General features: G+C 37.0%; 1 protein-coding gene across 3 annotated transcripts in view; it reads right to left on the bottom strand.

The window, feature by feature from the left end:
- Window positions 1–399: 399 nt before the first annotated feature.
- Window positions 400–16630, bottom strand: part of MTHFSD (methenyltetrahydrofolate synthetase domain containing) — a 48555-nt gene continuing 32324 nt past the window's right edge. For 2 of the 3 annotated variants that reach the window (XM_012540359.3, XM_023495091.2), the window contains exons 6-8: window positions 16065–16177; window positions 15479–15604; window positions 1441–1935 (exon numbers count right to left, since the gene is read on the bottom strand). In XM_012540359.3, the coding sequence (XP_012395813.1) occupies window positions 1468–1935; window positions 15479–15604; window positions 16065–16177 (707 nt within the window). In that variant the 3' untranslated portion in view covers window positions 1441–1467. Of the gene's footprint in view, window positions 1936–15478; window positions 15605–16064; window positions 16178–16630 lie in introns of all 3 variants that reach the window. The other variant, XM_012540358.3, reaches the window with a different exon arrangement.

Here is a 16630-nt window from a genome sequence, read left to right as displayed (position 1 = left end):
GTAATGAAAAGGATACAAAGCTTAGAATCTTAGAAATTATGAGCAACCCACAACTTGACCATCACTCAGCATGTAGTGGTGAGCAAGGCCCTTCAATTTTCTGGGCCTCCAAAAGTACATAATTGTTTCTGCCTTCCAACTCGCATAGGGATGCTAGTTGAAAGGATGAAACAGGAAATGTGAATGACTTTGTGATCATGAGGTAATGGTCAAGCAAGTTGTCACATCTACCTTTAAAAGGATATAGGGATTTGACCTTTCAATAGAGAGATTTTCAAAATGAAAACTGGGAAAAGAACTCAGTATTTGATGAGGGAAATAATTTGAGGATAAATTTTCTTTCCAAAGTAACTTCTTTATTTTCATTATAAAAATGGAGACAAAATACTTTTTAAGAAGTTTTTTTTTTTTTTCCTTAGGGAAAACTTGATAGGTTTGAGAGTGTTTTTTCAATGTTATATGAAAGGCCTGACCCTCTGGAGGCATAATAATCTACTTAAAATACACTTAGCAATACCCTCTGGCTGAAAAAACATTTCCAACTCATATACATTTAAAAAATAATAATAAAATGTCCCTTTAGATGCTTATTTTGACTTTCTGCCCAGGATCAATTGCAAAAGTGCTTCTGTTTAGAAAGTACAGTTCAGCCAAAATCCAGCTTGTTTTTCAGGAACAGGGAATTGGAAAGAAAATATGAGGTATTAAGCAAGCATGTGTATGTGAAGGGTTTTGTTGTTGTTATTATTTTTTCAAAATCCATTATTCAAAGACATTATGTCCCTATAAAGACTCACTGTTCATATTTAATTGAACATATCAACTTGGCTCTCTGTCTGGCATCATGTCTGCAGAGGTAAACTGTGAGGTAAAGATGATTCTTGTAAAGGATGGGTATACATTTTGATACAAATACCTTAGAGTCAAGATCCAATTTAGCTTTGCTGGTGCTGAGTCCATTCATCTTCTCAATTTACTGTTAAGTTTTTCTAGGATTGTTGCAGGGTTGCTGTTTCCCTTAGAAGACAACTTCCAAAATCTGCTCTTTAACATTCTTTAATGCTCTTTAATGTTTCTTCATCCCTGCCTCCTCCAATCCCTTAATTCTCTTTTGATATTCAGATTTAAGGTGAATTTTCTTCTTGAATGAAGAATGTTTTTCACTATCCTATAATGGACAAATTCCAATCAGACAGTGGAAAGTCATAAGAAAAATGGTAGGCACTGAAATCCTATTAACCCCCTGTGACATCCTAACCTTGGCTTGAGAAATGTAAGTATGAAGTACCAAATAGCAATATGATCTCTTAAGAACAGAAAGTGATTTACAGGGTACTCTGGCCTTGCTTGGGATTCAGACATGTCATCCTCCAATGCCACTGCCCTTCAAACGAAGAAAAATATTTAAATGTCAGCCCAAATCTTTACAATGAGAAAAGACACGCTTTCCCCTTTACTACTATCTGATCACTTTTGCTTCTTAGCTAATTTAACCCATAGAGTATTCCCACTAAAGTTTAAATCTTTCAAGGAAGAGATGATGCTTTCTGCAGTAGCCAGGTCCTTGTAATCAAGGAAAGCCCGGCCTTGCGTTCCTTGCCAATTCAGCCTCAAAGGCTCAGCACCATACTCCCGAAGAGTTCTCTTCAGATCACTCACTCTAGCATCCTTGGGAATATTACCCACATAGACAGTGGTGACATTGGAGGGCTCTGCTTTTGAAGTTCCATGCTCATTGTCACAGTGGGCAGAATGGGCCACATCTGCAGGACTGTCAGAGGCAATCTGTCCAGCGTTCTGAAGGGGTGCTTGCCTCTGGCTGTTTTTCAAATGTGCCAGGTGCGTCTTCTGTAAGGTGACGTCTTTCCCTGCTTGCTTCTCTCGAAAACGAAGATTCTTTAAGATGGGGATTCTTTCCATCATCTCCTCACTGATCTGAAAAATGTAAAACAGTTTCAGCTTTTCCTGGTTAACCCCCAAAAGAATCACAAGGTTTAGAACTGAACCTTAAGGTTTACCTACTTCAATTTCCTCTGTTTTACAAGTAAGAAAATTGAATTCTTGAGTCACTAGGCAAAATGAGCTACAGCAAAACTCTGTGGCAACTAAAAGATAGTGCAATAGAGGGAGAAAAGCATCAGAGTGGTGTGGGGTTGAGCCCTGGTCCCTCAGGCCATGTGATTACAAGCAAGTCTTTACCTCTCAGAGATGCATCTTCTTCATCTTACAGAATAGGAGGGCATTTGCACAATCAATTTGAAAGGATTGTTTCAAAATGTTTCACAAACAGTAAACTGGTCTTGGAGCTTTGCTATTCAAAAATACCTGGGCAAATTTGACCACATTCATGGATTTATCAGCTCAAAAAACAGTTCAACCTTCTACTGTGTGGAGTGCCCAGTGGTTTAAATATAAGACCCCCCCAGAACCTAGGTAAGGTAAATGTTAACTAGCTCAACTGAATGACACTGGATTTCCCACACAGCCTCTCTATAGTATCTGCCCTCTGTGGTTCAGCAGATATGCAGAAGTAGAAAAGGTATTTCCCAGCATCTGGAAGGCCTAGGAAGGGCAGAAAGGGAAGAACCATGGATTTCTGAAGTTCTCTTCATCAGTGGGGATGCTTGTAAGAACCTAAGAGGGAATTCCCTTTCTGAATACCCCAGATGAGGTTCTAAGATAAGATGAATCCACTGAAATCCTGTGATTTCATGTGGGCAAAGAATTTCATTTAGCCCCTGTTCTCTCACGAACTGGCAAGTTGGCCTAAAGCTTTGGGACATGGCCCAGAAGCCAAGTTCTTTTACTAGACAATAGAAGTTATTGAAATGAACCAGAGCCAGGTATAAATGCACAAATTCTGAAAGCTTCCAGGCTGTGACCAGAGGCTGTGACTTTTGTGGGACTTGTAGTTAAATCAGAATTCCTCTAAGTTTGTAATTCAGCTAGTTCTGAGTTCATCAAGACTTAACAATCAATCAACAGATCACTTGGAGAGTACCTAATGTATGCAAATCCTTGATAAGTGTACAAAGGAGGGCAGGGGACATCCATCCTGATTATTCCATGATCACAGCAATATTTTATTATTTTTTTCTCTCTTTTGTTTCCATAGCAATATTTCAACAAGAAAATAAATGATAATGAGGTTTTGCAAAAGGAATTCCTTTGACACCTGTTCAGACTGTTGGTTTAGACAATTAGATAACATGCTATTCTTATATTTAAGGAACTTTCCAGAAACATACTTGCATGTTTTATTCATTTCTTACCCTTGTATAGATTATCTATTTGTCAGAGCTTCAGTTTAAATGATAGCTAATGTTTGTAATAAATAAATTAATTGGAAGATTCATTGAATCCTGTTTTTCTTTAAACTCCAACTCTCCAATCTAGTTTATTTGTGGCTTCTGCTTTGAATGTTGTTCTTACAAATATGAATTTCAGAATTTCACAACATAAGCTGCATTTAGGCTCATAGTGACATCCATAGGATAGACATATCAGGAAGCATTTATTAAACGTCTACTATGTGTATCATGCTAAGTCCTGGGAATACAAAGAAAGTACAGTCCCTAATCTGAAGGAGCTTGGTCTACTGGAGAGAGACAATAAGATAACAAATATCTACAAACAAGACATATACAGGAGAAACTGGAAATATCTTTAGGGGGAAGTCATTAGCATTAAGAAAGACTGGGAAAGACTTCCTGAAGAAGGTAGGATTTTAGTTGAAATCTGAAGGGAGCTGGGAAACTGGAAGGCAGAGAGATTATTCCAGGCTTAGGAGCAGTCACTGAAAATGGAGGAATCTGGGAGACAGAATGTCTTGTTGGGGGTGTAGCAGGAGGGCCAGTGTCCCTGGATCCTGACGTGTAGAGGGAAGTAAAGTATAAGAAGCCTGGGAAAGTAGCAAGTGACCAGTTCATGAAGGAATTTAAAAGTCAACCAGAGGATTTTATGTTAGACCCTGGAGGTAAGAGGGAGCTGCTGGGGTTTATTGACATGGTCAGAATTGCCCTTTAGGAAGTTCAATTCAGAATGGATTAAGGAGAGACTTGAGGCAGGGAGGGCCAAGCATAGGACTGTTCCAATAGGAAAGTTCTTTAGATGTAGGGTGATGAAGGCAATGAAGTGGGGGCAGTGCCAGAGGAGAGAAAGAGAGAGCTATGTGAGAGAGATGGTTGGGAGGGTGAGAGTGAAGAATGAAGGATGATGTACTAGGTTTAGAGCCAGGCTCCTAGGAAGATGATGGTGCCTTTGATAGTAAGAAGAAAATCAAAGAGAGGGAAGTTTTAATTGGAGGTTGGAGGTGTCTAATTATATGTAGCAAACTCCATCGATCTCACAATTCTGTTGAGGGATGGCCAAGGCAGGCTTGAAATGGACAGTGTAGAGCAAACAACCTAAAGAAAAATATCTCTATGGATAATTAGTCTGGAGATAACTGGGAGCCAGAAAGATCTATGCATACACAAATTTATGTTGCTACTCATTCTTATCAGTAAAATGCTTTAAATACAGCATCATACATATTTTGGGGCAAGTTCACAGAAGCTAGAAACTTTTTGGAGTCAGACTCTCACAATGTGGAATCTCATGCTTTGTTTGCAGGATTATGGGTTCTAGTATAATGGATACGTTCAAATATGAATTTAAAAAACCATAAATCTTAGTGAACATATATGTGGTTTTTAGATGGTCAAAAAAAATGTGGAGATTATTATATTCATCTCTTGCAGCTAGGAAAATCTCTTCATCCATAAGTGTGATATAATCCCCTTTGGTAGAATGAGTACATCTTTTTTTATAACTCACCATGATATGTATGCTAAGGTCTAATTCCATTTAAGTTACTGGTTTGTTTTGACTTAACATGTGCTTATTAAACAATTGAACATCTCCATGGCACTTGCTGACTAAAAAGGATTTCTATATAGAGTCTCAGTCCATATGATAAGCTTGTGAGTTGGGGAGGTCGAGTGGTGTGCCTACTTTACAGATAAAGAAACAGGGGCTCTTGGAGATTAAAGAATTCAATTTCCCAATGTTCTATTAAGCAGCTGAGTTGAGTCTCAAACTCGGGTTTTGCATTCTAAATCAACTAGCTTTCCCACTATATGTCAGGACATTTATAGTATTCAAACATGCTGGGCCTGCATAGTGTGAAGCTCATTTTAAGGTACTGGGTTTGGGACCTTATTCTAGTAACTGAAAAATCTGGATCCAGAAGGAGAAAAAAAAATGCAAAGAATGACTAGACTTCCCAAAGCCACATCACATAGATCAGCTGTTGCTCCACATGAAGACAAGGTATGAACCACAATTAAGGCTTCTGGGCTGTCCTAGAAGTTCCTGGAAGAGCTTAGGAAGAAATGCCAAGTTTCCAGGCCAGGCTTATATGGAACATTATGTATAGGACAGCCAGCAACCTCAAATGAGAATGTGAGGTCATTTCCTCAGGGTATGAGGGTCTTAGTACATCTTAGGGGAGATCACCTTTTCAGTTAAAGAGTAGGACTTAGATAGAACTCCTAATTAGGTCTTTTGGTCCCTAGTATCCCCTACCTCCAATCTTTCTTCTGATAACTCCTGTAAGCAGAGGAGAAAGTACCCCAAAAGGCAAATCCAAGGGAAAAAATCAAGGGATGTTAAGAAGAAAAGGCTCAATTAAATGTAAATAATCTCCCTGGCTCCTATTTTTTTTTTTTTGTTGTTGTTTTGTTTTGTTTTGGTAAGTTGTGACTGAGGTTCGTTGAGCTTCGTTGCTGTACTTTTTCCTCCTTGGGAAACACAAGTTCATTCACAAACAGCTCTAGCATTCTCAGGAATGTTACCCATGTAAACAGTGGTCACAAACAAATCTTTAGGATTTGTCTATTTAACTTTAAGTCACTGTGCTTGGCAGGGCTTTACAAAAGGCAGTGCCAGTAAAAGAGCAGCCCTACCTGATCTCACTAAAGCCATAAGTCATCATAGGAATTAAGGATCCAGGGCTTATGCAAACTGAGCAGCTCTGTGGATATTCTATGTACTTAACCATTCCTCACAAGCCAATCAAGAGATGACATTATGCGAAGATATGTGGAGTGAGGGTCAAGAAAAAGTGATAATTTTTCCCCCTTCTTTTTATGAAGCCATCCCTCTTACTACTCCCCTGCCTTCCTCAAATTAAGCAAATTAAGCAAACTCCCTTAATACATATTTACTTTGTCTAGAAAAAGAAATTCTCACATTATGGAAGATAATGATATTTCTATCACCTAAGCTAGCAACATGTAAATATATATATAATATCTATATCTATCTATCTATCTATATATATATATATTTGTATACACATATATGTGTATATAAGTGCATGTATTTTTAAGCCTGGTTTCTTCAGTCTAGTTACTTTAAAAATGTTCAGTGGTAAAAGTGTGCAACTTTTTTAGGAAAAAAGTTTGGAAAATATAAAATTAGCATGACAAAGTGAGTGAGTTCGGCACAAATATTAATTTCTTCCAACAAGTAAAAATAGGCTAGAGCAGTCAAGAATGGAAAAGAGATAACTTTGATGTATAAGGAAAAACAAATATTTATATGATTAGAACTTTTACTAAGTATGAAACAAGGGTATTTAATTTGTACTGAGAGTAAGGATTAAAAGAACTACAAATACCTGAGTGGAATATGAATCTTGCTTTGTTTTCTGCTTATTGGGAATTCTGAGCCCACAGCAGGGCTCGCAAAAACTGCCACACAAACCCCAGAAACAATGGCCCCAAAGATGGAGGACTGTGCTGGAAGGCCAGGGATTCAGTGAACCACTGTATGGCTAATTCCCTCCACCCTGAAGGGATGCTACAGAGCTCCCACTTAAAGAGACTAACACATAGCTCTTGAGTTTAAGTTTTCCCACTTCTACAATCACTGTAGCTCGTATTTGTCTTTGTCTAATTGAACACAAGTGCTCCAAAGAAATCTGAGCCACAGTAGGTCTTTGCAGCAGAAATGCATTTTCAGATCATGTTATGAAAAACCAAAATACAGACTTCTTGCTCACATCACAGGGAGTCTATTTTTGTCCTCTGCTGGCGCATATACAAAACATAATCAACTGAAAGAATATTAAAAATTAAAAAAACCCCACATAATTATGTATGAAATACTAGAAAATAAAAACCACACTCCCCATCCTTATACATGCAATATATCTTCAGAGACAGAAACATATTTCCTTTTATCTTAAGAGTTTTAATTTCAGGTATATTTGGTCACTTGCAGGTGCAAACATCCCATACTTTCTGCCCTAGGATTTTCTAAGTCCTTAAAGTGTTTGCTGCTTTTTCCATTTTGGCGCCAAAGTCAGAGGTGGAAAAGCTACCTGATGATCATGTGGCTCTTGGCAGCTGTACAGATGATTGCCATTTTTATATTTGAAAAATGACGACTCTACATTAAAATTCTTAGAGTTAGTCACTCTGGATCAGCTGACAGAAACTCCCTTTATAAAACAAATGGACCTCAAGACTTCTGACTAGTTTTTAGCCATCTTACTCTCTTTTTCCTGGCCGGCAATTAGGAACATTTGTTGGGCTCTGTCAATTTTCCATGTGAAATGAAAGCTTGTTGCTTATTAAATTAAACATGAAAACCTTTTTATTTTGTTCTTCTGTAGCTAATCATTCCATTCTAAAATGTTATATATTAAATATAATTTTCTCATAGGATAAATCACTTTTTGTTGAAACACATATTTAGTAATCTTTTAAAAATGTTTTCTTTTTAAAAACAATAATTACTGACCCTGATAAGATGAGATCTGGGCTCTGTTCCTAAGTCTGTGATAAACCAGTTGGGTGTCTTAGGATATGCTATTTTCTCTAAGTCTATTTTCTCAAATGTAAAATGAGAAATCAGATTAACTTGTCTCTAAAATCAGGAAGGTGTTAATCAGTTGTTTTGGTTGTAACTGACACTTCATGACCCCATGTGGGATTTTCTTGATAGAAATACTGGAGTGGCTGGCCATTTTCTTCTCCAGCTTATTTTACAGATGAGGAAACTGAGACCAACAGAGTTAAATGACTTTTCCAGAATCACACAGCTAATAAATGTCTGGGGTCAGATTTAAACTCACGAAGATGAGTCTTTCTGACTCCTGGCCAGACATACTACCTACTACATCACCAAGACAAGTTTAAATTTTGTGTCAGATACTTAGCAGCTGTGTGAACCTTCATCTCTCAGTATTTTCATTTCCTTATTTGTAAAACATTTTGCAAACATTAAAGTGCTATATAAATGTGAGCTCTAAAATCCTTAACTCTATTATCAGCTTGGCAATGATGCCCAAAGATGGTAACAATCCCACAAAGTAAAGCTAATGTCAATTTTAGGAAACAACAAAAAAGCCCAATAGAAATACAACTTTCTTCTGTGTGAGCTGAGCATAGGAAATTTTTGTTACAGAGGTGAAAAAGATGTTTGTAGTCTTTTCATAAGCAGGCTCAGGCAGAGAGACCTTGGTGCTCTCTCAGTGGGCTGTAGAAGAGAAAATAAAATAAAGTGATCTATTGCTCAACTTGGAAAATCTATAACTTCACAAAACAGAAGAATTTTGTTAGAGCATGGCTTATTCTCACATAGGCAATTGTTAGGTACCTGCTGTGTGCCAGCTTTGTGGCAGGCACTGAGAGAACCACCACAACACAGATACAGCTCTTGTCTTTGAGAAGCTTACATTGTAACCTAGCATATATTTTAGGGTTTTAATATGTCACCAATATGGTCCATGCAGTAAAGTATCAACGACAACAAAGGGAGGTAAACATCAAGTCTTTAGGAGGTGGTTTTGCATCTCTCAATACCAAGATCATAAAGAGGCCATACAGTGTCATCCCTGGGCCAGGTAGATGGAGGCAGAATACGGACCATTTCTGAAGGTTGTAATAACCCACTAAGGCCATTAAGGAATTCAGGATTTGCACTAGATGACGGAGTCCATGTTTTCCCTCAGATATAGAGTAAAGCATGCAGTGACAAAGGTACAGTGAGAGTCAGAGGACCTGAATTTAAATGTGGAGGGGACACTCCTCCTGGGCCTGAACTTTTTCATCTATAAAACGAGGGGATTGGCTAGATGATCTTTTATCTATTCCAATCTAAATCCTATGACTCTATGATGACTATGGAAATGTATTTAGAACTGTACATGTTTAACTTACACTGGATTGCTTGGTGTCTTGTGGATTGAGAGGAGAGGCAGAAAAAATTGTGATACAAGGTTTTGCAAAGGTGAATGCTGAAAACTCTTTTTGCATGTATTTGGAAAAATAAAATACTTTTAAAAGAAATAAATTCTATGATCCTGTAACTGAATGACTCAGTCTTTGAGGACAACTTTTTTCATCTATATAATGGGGATGATAATACACTATCTACTCCACAGAGTGAGTATGAGAAAGCATTTTGTAAAATGTCAAATGCTATATATAAAGTGGGCTAGTTAGCAAATAACAATTTGTTCCTAAGGAAAATAGCAAATGATCACTTCCTTGTCATGATCTGTCTTACATCTGTGGTAAGTAAAGGATGGGAAGCAGTTGCTGGTGGGCCTGTGTGAAGAGGTTGCCAGGGGTCTGCTTTCTGACTTGCACACTTGGCACGAACCAGTATTGTAAATAAAAACAATTACTTAGTGTCTCTCTCATATCCTTTCCTGTCACACACGATAGAGTCAGAAATCTGGAGATGATGAGACTTGCTCATTTCATTTAAAAATCTTTACTGTTTCACAGAGTTTCTACCATTTATTTTCCCTGTATATTAAGCTAACTTAAGAGCAAAAGTTTATATTAATACACCATATTAAGGTTTACAAAATACTTTACACAAATAAACACATTTGATCCCCACAACAACCCTGTGAAATGCAAAGGAAAATTATTTCCATTTACAAGTGAGGAAACCATGGATCAGAAAGGTTAAATTATTTGTCTCTAGCCATACAACTAGAAAGCATCAGAGATGAGATCTAAATCTAGGTTGTTCCTGTCTGGAGCCTCCTAACTCCAAACCAGTACATCAGCACTCTACCATGCAATACTGCCACTACAGGGACCGTCTCTAGCATTGTAATGCGACATAAACTCTAGAGATGTTCCTAACATTTTAGAGTGATTAATGTAGCCATCCCAAAGTGTTAATTGAATTCAGTATAAAGCTTGTTTTCTGTATCATCCATTTCAATTTACATGATGTAGAATACAGGGAACTTGTTGCCCTCAGCTCGATGTTGTTTCTGGCTAAAGTTCATCTAGGCTTACAAAGAGTGTGCCTGTAAAGAAACCCAGAGTTACACTTTAAATGAACCTCATCTTGAAAGCAAGTACTTCTCGGACATTAAAGATCCCCTTTTCCCTTCTGAGTCAGTCATTTGGATGAAATAAATAAGCTCACCATATTGTGAACATATGGGTGAGAAGCACTAGTCCCAAAGAAGGTCATGTGGTATTGAACATGCTAAGCTTTTAAAATATATGAAATTATTTATTTTCTTAAGCCTAGAATATGGGGGGAAAGATACAATTTCCCTAATTAGGGAGATAAATGAATCAACTTGGCAAAGTTAAAAACTCTCCAGATTTTGTTCTTGAATGGGCAATGTGCTCTGGGCCTCCATAATCAAGGATGGAGCTACTGATGGTGGGTCTGTGAGAGTGGCTGAAAGGATCCATATGTGACTAAGAGTTCTTTCCACTGTGGGCACATGGGATGACTGATCTTTGATAATGCAGTTTTGGCAACTGTTAGCAGTACTTATGGAGGTTTGCAGCTCTACCTATAAACATCTTGTGGTCACTCTAAAGAATTTTTTTTAAATAATTCTTTCTTGAATGTTAAATTGTAGTTCAACTACACTAGAGTCTAATATAATGGATGAGGCTGCCATTTCCCAGGATGCTGTACCATGTGGCTGAATATAGGCCAATGTATTCCTGACAAAATTCAAAGTTAACACTTTCCATTCTCATTTTAATTTATCATTCTAAAGATGTTTGGACATCATGAATTCATTCTTCTTGGAGGTGACATAAGGCAGATTTCACGAAATGACATCTGTGATTCACTTCAACATTGCATGAAGGTAGAACTGATGAGCTGTGTGCTTCTGGCCAAATCATGTAGTCTCACAGAACCTCAAATATCTCCATTTGTAAAATGGAAATCAAAACACTACTTAGCTCAACAGTGCCAGCATGAAGAAACATACTTTGTAGATCTGAATGTCCTATATAAATGTGTTACATTATTAATACAATATTATTATCACCTATTATTTTCATATATATAGCACTGTGCAGTACAGGTTGATCAGAACATAAGAAAGTGCTGCCAGGAGTGTTACCCAAATAAGAGAGTGTCTAGTGAGCTTGAGAGAGGTCACACATAGAATGCTTAATAATAATAGTAATAATAACATCAGAGAAATACAAATGAAGACATCTCTAAGGTACCACTTCACACTTATTCAACTGGCTAAGATAACAGGAAAAGATATCGACAAATGTTGGAGGGAATTTGATAAAACTAGGACACTAATACATTGTTGGTAGAATTATGAAATGATCCAACCATTCTGGAGAGCAATTTGAAACTATGACCAAAGGGCTATCAAACAGGGCATAATCTTTGATCCAGCAGTCAGTCTCACTGGGTCTGTATTCCAAAGAGATCACAAAAGAGGGGAAGGATCCACATGTGCAAAAGTGTTTGTGGCAGCCCTTTTTGTGGTGGCAAGGAATTAGAAAATGAGTGGATGCCTATCAGTTGGAGAATGGCTGAATAAGTTTAGTGTATAAGAATATAACGGAATGCTATGTGTTCTATAAGAAATGATGAGCAGGCTAATTTCAAAAAGACCTGATAAGATAATGAAGTGAAAAATTGAACCTTTATTTCTGTGAGAAATTTATTGGTTATTAAAGGAGTTTTTCAATTTCTTGGAGGCAATTCCAGTTGCTCTCTCTTCCTCTTATTTAATTCTGCACCCACTCATTCTCCCTCTCTACTGTCTTTCTAAGAGACATATTCTGACAGATGAGTTCTAAGTTGTCTAGCTGGCTACATATCATAAAGGATATTCTTCATCCATTGGTTTTTCTGCTGGTTATAGATTTTTCCAGGGGGCACTGCAAGGTTTTTGGGCTTGTTAGTTGTATCATGCACAACAAGGAACCCCTATAGGACTTTACCATGTAAAAGGAACCTGTAGAGAATGAGACTGTCAGATCAATGGCCTTCTTGACCTGAAGCTCTGACACTGACAACTGCCTTCTTCTTCCGGATTCTCTCTCCCCTCTAGGTTCTTGGGTCACCTCTTTTTCATAGTTCTTCTAACTATTTCATTACTCCTACTCATTCTCCTCTGATGGATCTTCATCTAGGTTGTCCTCATGAACCACTGGGGTCTCCCAAGGATCTCTCCTGTCAGACTGTTCACTTTTTTTTGAAAACAACAATACAAATGACTTCTCCAATATCCTGTTTAATTTTTATGATCCACATGTGGAGGGCAAGCAGCTGTGACTTTGAAACAGTAGTTTCTCATTTAACCATCTCTGCCCTGGACCACATTTCCAACAATGCTCCCAGGTACTTCACAGCTGCAATCATTTTTTTTTCCTAAGTGAGAATAATTTCACACAATTCTCTATGTACCTCTATGCAGCTTTCTCTGAGATAGAAAAAGGAAATAACACTGGCCTCTGATACTTTTCTAAGTGGGTTTCTTTTTTCTTCTAGGTACCAGCTTTAAAAACTCACATTCTTGCAGACTTTCCAGGCACCAGAGAAGGCTGAATTATCTGATCTCAAGAACAAATGACTAAAGATTATGGTCAGGCAGACATTTTAGCACATTAAGAACATGTCAAATGAATGTGATAGAATACTACTGTTCTATAAGAAATGATGAGCAGGCTGACTTCAGAAAAGCCTGGAAAGACCTACATGAACTCCTGCTAAGTAAAGTGAGCAGAACCAGAAGAACATTATACACAGTAACAGCAACATGATGTGACGATCAACTGTGAATGACTGAAGTTATTCTCAACCACACAGTGATCCAGTGTTCTATAGAATTAGGACAGAAAATGCCATCCACACCCAGAGAAAGAATTATGTAGATCAAAGCATATTATTTTCACATTTTTTCCCCCTGTGGTTTTTCTCTTTTGTTTTTTCTTTCACAACGTGAGTAGTATGGAAATTTACACATGTATAAATGATATAGTGTATAATACAACATGATATTATACATATATAGTATATGTATTATTTGCTGTCTTGGGGAGGAGGAGGAAAGGAAGAGTGGGAGAAAAAACTGGAACTCAAAATTTTACAAAAGTAAATACTGAAAACTATCTTTATATGTAATTGGAAAAAATAAAATACTATTAAGTGAAAAAAATTTAAATTAAAAGAATGTCAGCATAAGTTGATATAAACTGTCAGCATAAATTTTCTCCACTGATGTTGTGACAGTTTTAGAAAATTCATTGACAGCCTTAGCTAATTTAATAGTTAGCTTATCCCCTAAGTTCATCTCTGGGGTCCATACTAGAAAGCTCCTTGAGCTTCACAGCCACTACCAATGCATATTGGCCCATCCAGTGGAACCTAGATTGTTTTAAGTATGCTACAATAAGATAGAGGAAGAGGGCCTTGATAGGATAAATAAATCAATATTTATGCTCAAAGTAGCTTGAGAGGGAGTTATGACTCACCTTTAAATCAAATTCACACAATTCTTGAGGAATATTATCTATTCCTCATAGATAATAAAGCAGACTCACTTAGACTAGTGAACAAAGGCAAGTAAGTTCAGACTTACTGACATATTGTAGGTCCAACACAATGTTTAGTACAAGATAATCATTATTTGGCAGAAGATCTGAGGTTATCTAAGTTATGGAATTATCTTTCAAAAAAATATTAGAAACTACAATCTTCCTGGAAAGGTAATGGGAAAGCTTAAGTTTCAGCAAACAAGTAGAACAAGCAGCTTCTAAAGCCTAGGCCTGAGTTTGATTTTCTTTTATGTAACAAGGATTTCACATTTTTCTACCATGTCTGAATGACCACAATTTGGATTGTTGTTTTCCCCCAAAATCCACAACATCAACTATAGTTCTTCCCTAAGGCAATGCATGCCTCTCTGCCCTTCTAGAGACAACTACCCTAACTAGAAAACCTTCCTAATATGGAATATTATAAATACTCTTATAAAATGGTAATCTTGGAATAGGAAACTAGCTCCAGCTTCGATGTGGTAGATCTGCTCTCACAAATTGACTCTAAAGACTGGTCCTTAGCCTGCACAGAAAGAGAGTTCTATGATCTGAATTAGTTCTGTAACTTATTCATCTGTCTCCACTTTAATGTGAGTCGTGGCCCAAGGTTCTGAGGTAAACCCACCTTAAATAAGATGCCAGGAGATTATTCACATTCACCAAGTGTGGAGACATTTCTGATTTTCTTTTTAAATATGACTACCTCCATACTTCACAAACTTGAGCTTTTAATTAGTATAGCTGGTGGGGTATGAGGAGTTATTGATATTTATTTCTGGTGTCTATAAAAAAATTATTAAAGATTAAGATAGAAGAAATTGATATTTTAGTTTCACAGAATTCTCCTTCTAGGGTTCATGTGGCAAAAGGCATACACATGCCCAACATAGACTGTGTATGTCAACAATGAAAAGAAATAAGCAAATATAAAACTACTGGCATGCCCCATTTTAATATTCATATTTTGGTGTGGGTGCTGTTTATTTTTCCATGTCCTGAGGCTTCTAAAAAGCCCTGGAAAACTCAAGCTTAAGAATGGAAAATATGGACAAAAATGCTTATTTTTTTCTTATAGTTTCATTCCAAATTAAGCAGAACCTCTTCCTGTCATTTATATATTTCCAAATACAGGATCTCTAATTTCAAGAAATCCCTCAAGTATGACTGAATCAGAATGGTTTACAAAAGATGAAAATCTATTGCAAACTAATTAAAAAATGATCTCATTATTATATACTGAAAAGATAAAATATTTCAACAACAGGGCTAAAAATATGTATAAACAGTTGCTTTATCCCCTATCTCTTGGTAAGTTTATTTTTCCTGGGAGATCAAAGAATTCAGAAGCAATATTAGAGGTAAAAACTATATATATAGTATATGTTTGAGACTGATTATTATACTGTACCGAAATGTAAATATAACACTGAAAAACCAGGAACAGTAGGCCAAATTTTGACCCAAGGTCACTTTTGGCAGGGAGGTGGTAATTCTGAGTGTAAAGCTTTGAGGAAAAAAGTACTTTATGATGCAAAAAGAACAATGCAGAAAAAAAAAGTCATTGAATCGCTCCAAGAGCAAGAGTCAGAACTCTGTAAGAACTCTTAGCCCACTTAACTTTCATGGTTGTTACCTACCATGGACCATATGATGCCCTGTGGCTTGGGCTTTGTGCAGCCGGTCACAATTATTCTGGTAGGAGTGAGGATGTAATCCACAGTTAGATCGTGAGCACCAATCAGGTCTTCAGGTATATCAATAACCTGATGGAAGAAAAAGAGGAATATCAGTGGTGGCAAACTCTAATAGAAATGGATCCTTATTGGCCTAATATTATCTATGTGGTTCTGTATTTTTATTTATTTTGTTTAATATGTTCCAATTACATTTTAATTTGGTTCTGGCCACACTGGAGAATTTGTTGACAGTTGGTGAGCTTGAAACCTCTGGTGTGGATTATCTGAAAAGACCTGATGCCCATCTCTGGTTTACTGAAGGAGTCATCAGTAGGAACAGAATACACTGGTTATAGGAAAGCATACCCAAATCCACATTTTAGATGGGGGCCTGCTTGCGATATTACTAAATGAATCCAGCCTTAGCCGATTAAACTAATGGTGATTATTCCATTACTGATGACAATATGAGGGCAGTAAAACAGATGCAGAGATAAACACACACATACACACACACACACACACACACAGAGTCAACAGAAATTACCTGGCAGTCATGTACAATGGTTACTACAGGTGTCTCCTCCCTGACTGCTCCCATGGATACCATCATTGCATATTCCATGTCAGCATAACCTTCTCCCTTCCCAATTCTCCATCCTGTCAGTAAACAAAGCCATAATATAAAGAATAGCTTATAAGGTATTGATAAAAGTAAAGAATAGTTTGAATTTTGTTGTGTCAGGGCTAAAACTCAAAATGATGCTTGTCCCTTCCAACTGAGTCCATTCTCAAAGGAAGCTAATCTAAGATGGACCTCCAATAATCAAAAATACATGTCTTATCTTTCAACCTTAGTAGCTCACACTGATTCTGCTGAATAATATTAGAAATATATTTTCTATTAGAAAGAAAAATGAATTTCACAAAAATATCTCACCATTAATCTGTGGCAATAAAGATCCTCTTTTAAGATAATTAAGTGGCAATTTAGAAACATACTTGAATAGATCTCTAACAAAACAATCTCTTGGGAAGAAAAAGTCAAGCTTTTTTTCAAAATTGAGCTTGTAATGATGGTCACTTAAAATAATTACATTTATATTACGTTTT

Source organism: Sarcophilus harrisii, chromosome 2, assembly GCF_902635505.1.
Source record: "Sarcophilus harrisii chromosome 2, mSarHar1.11, whole genome shotgun sequence".
Lineage (NCBI taxonomy): Eukaryota > Metazoa > Chordata > Mammalia > Dasyuromorphia > Dasyuridae > Sarcophilus > Sarcophilus harrisii.
This window is presented reverse-complemented; position numbering and strand designations above follow the sequence as displayed.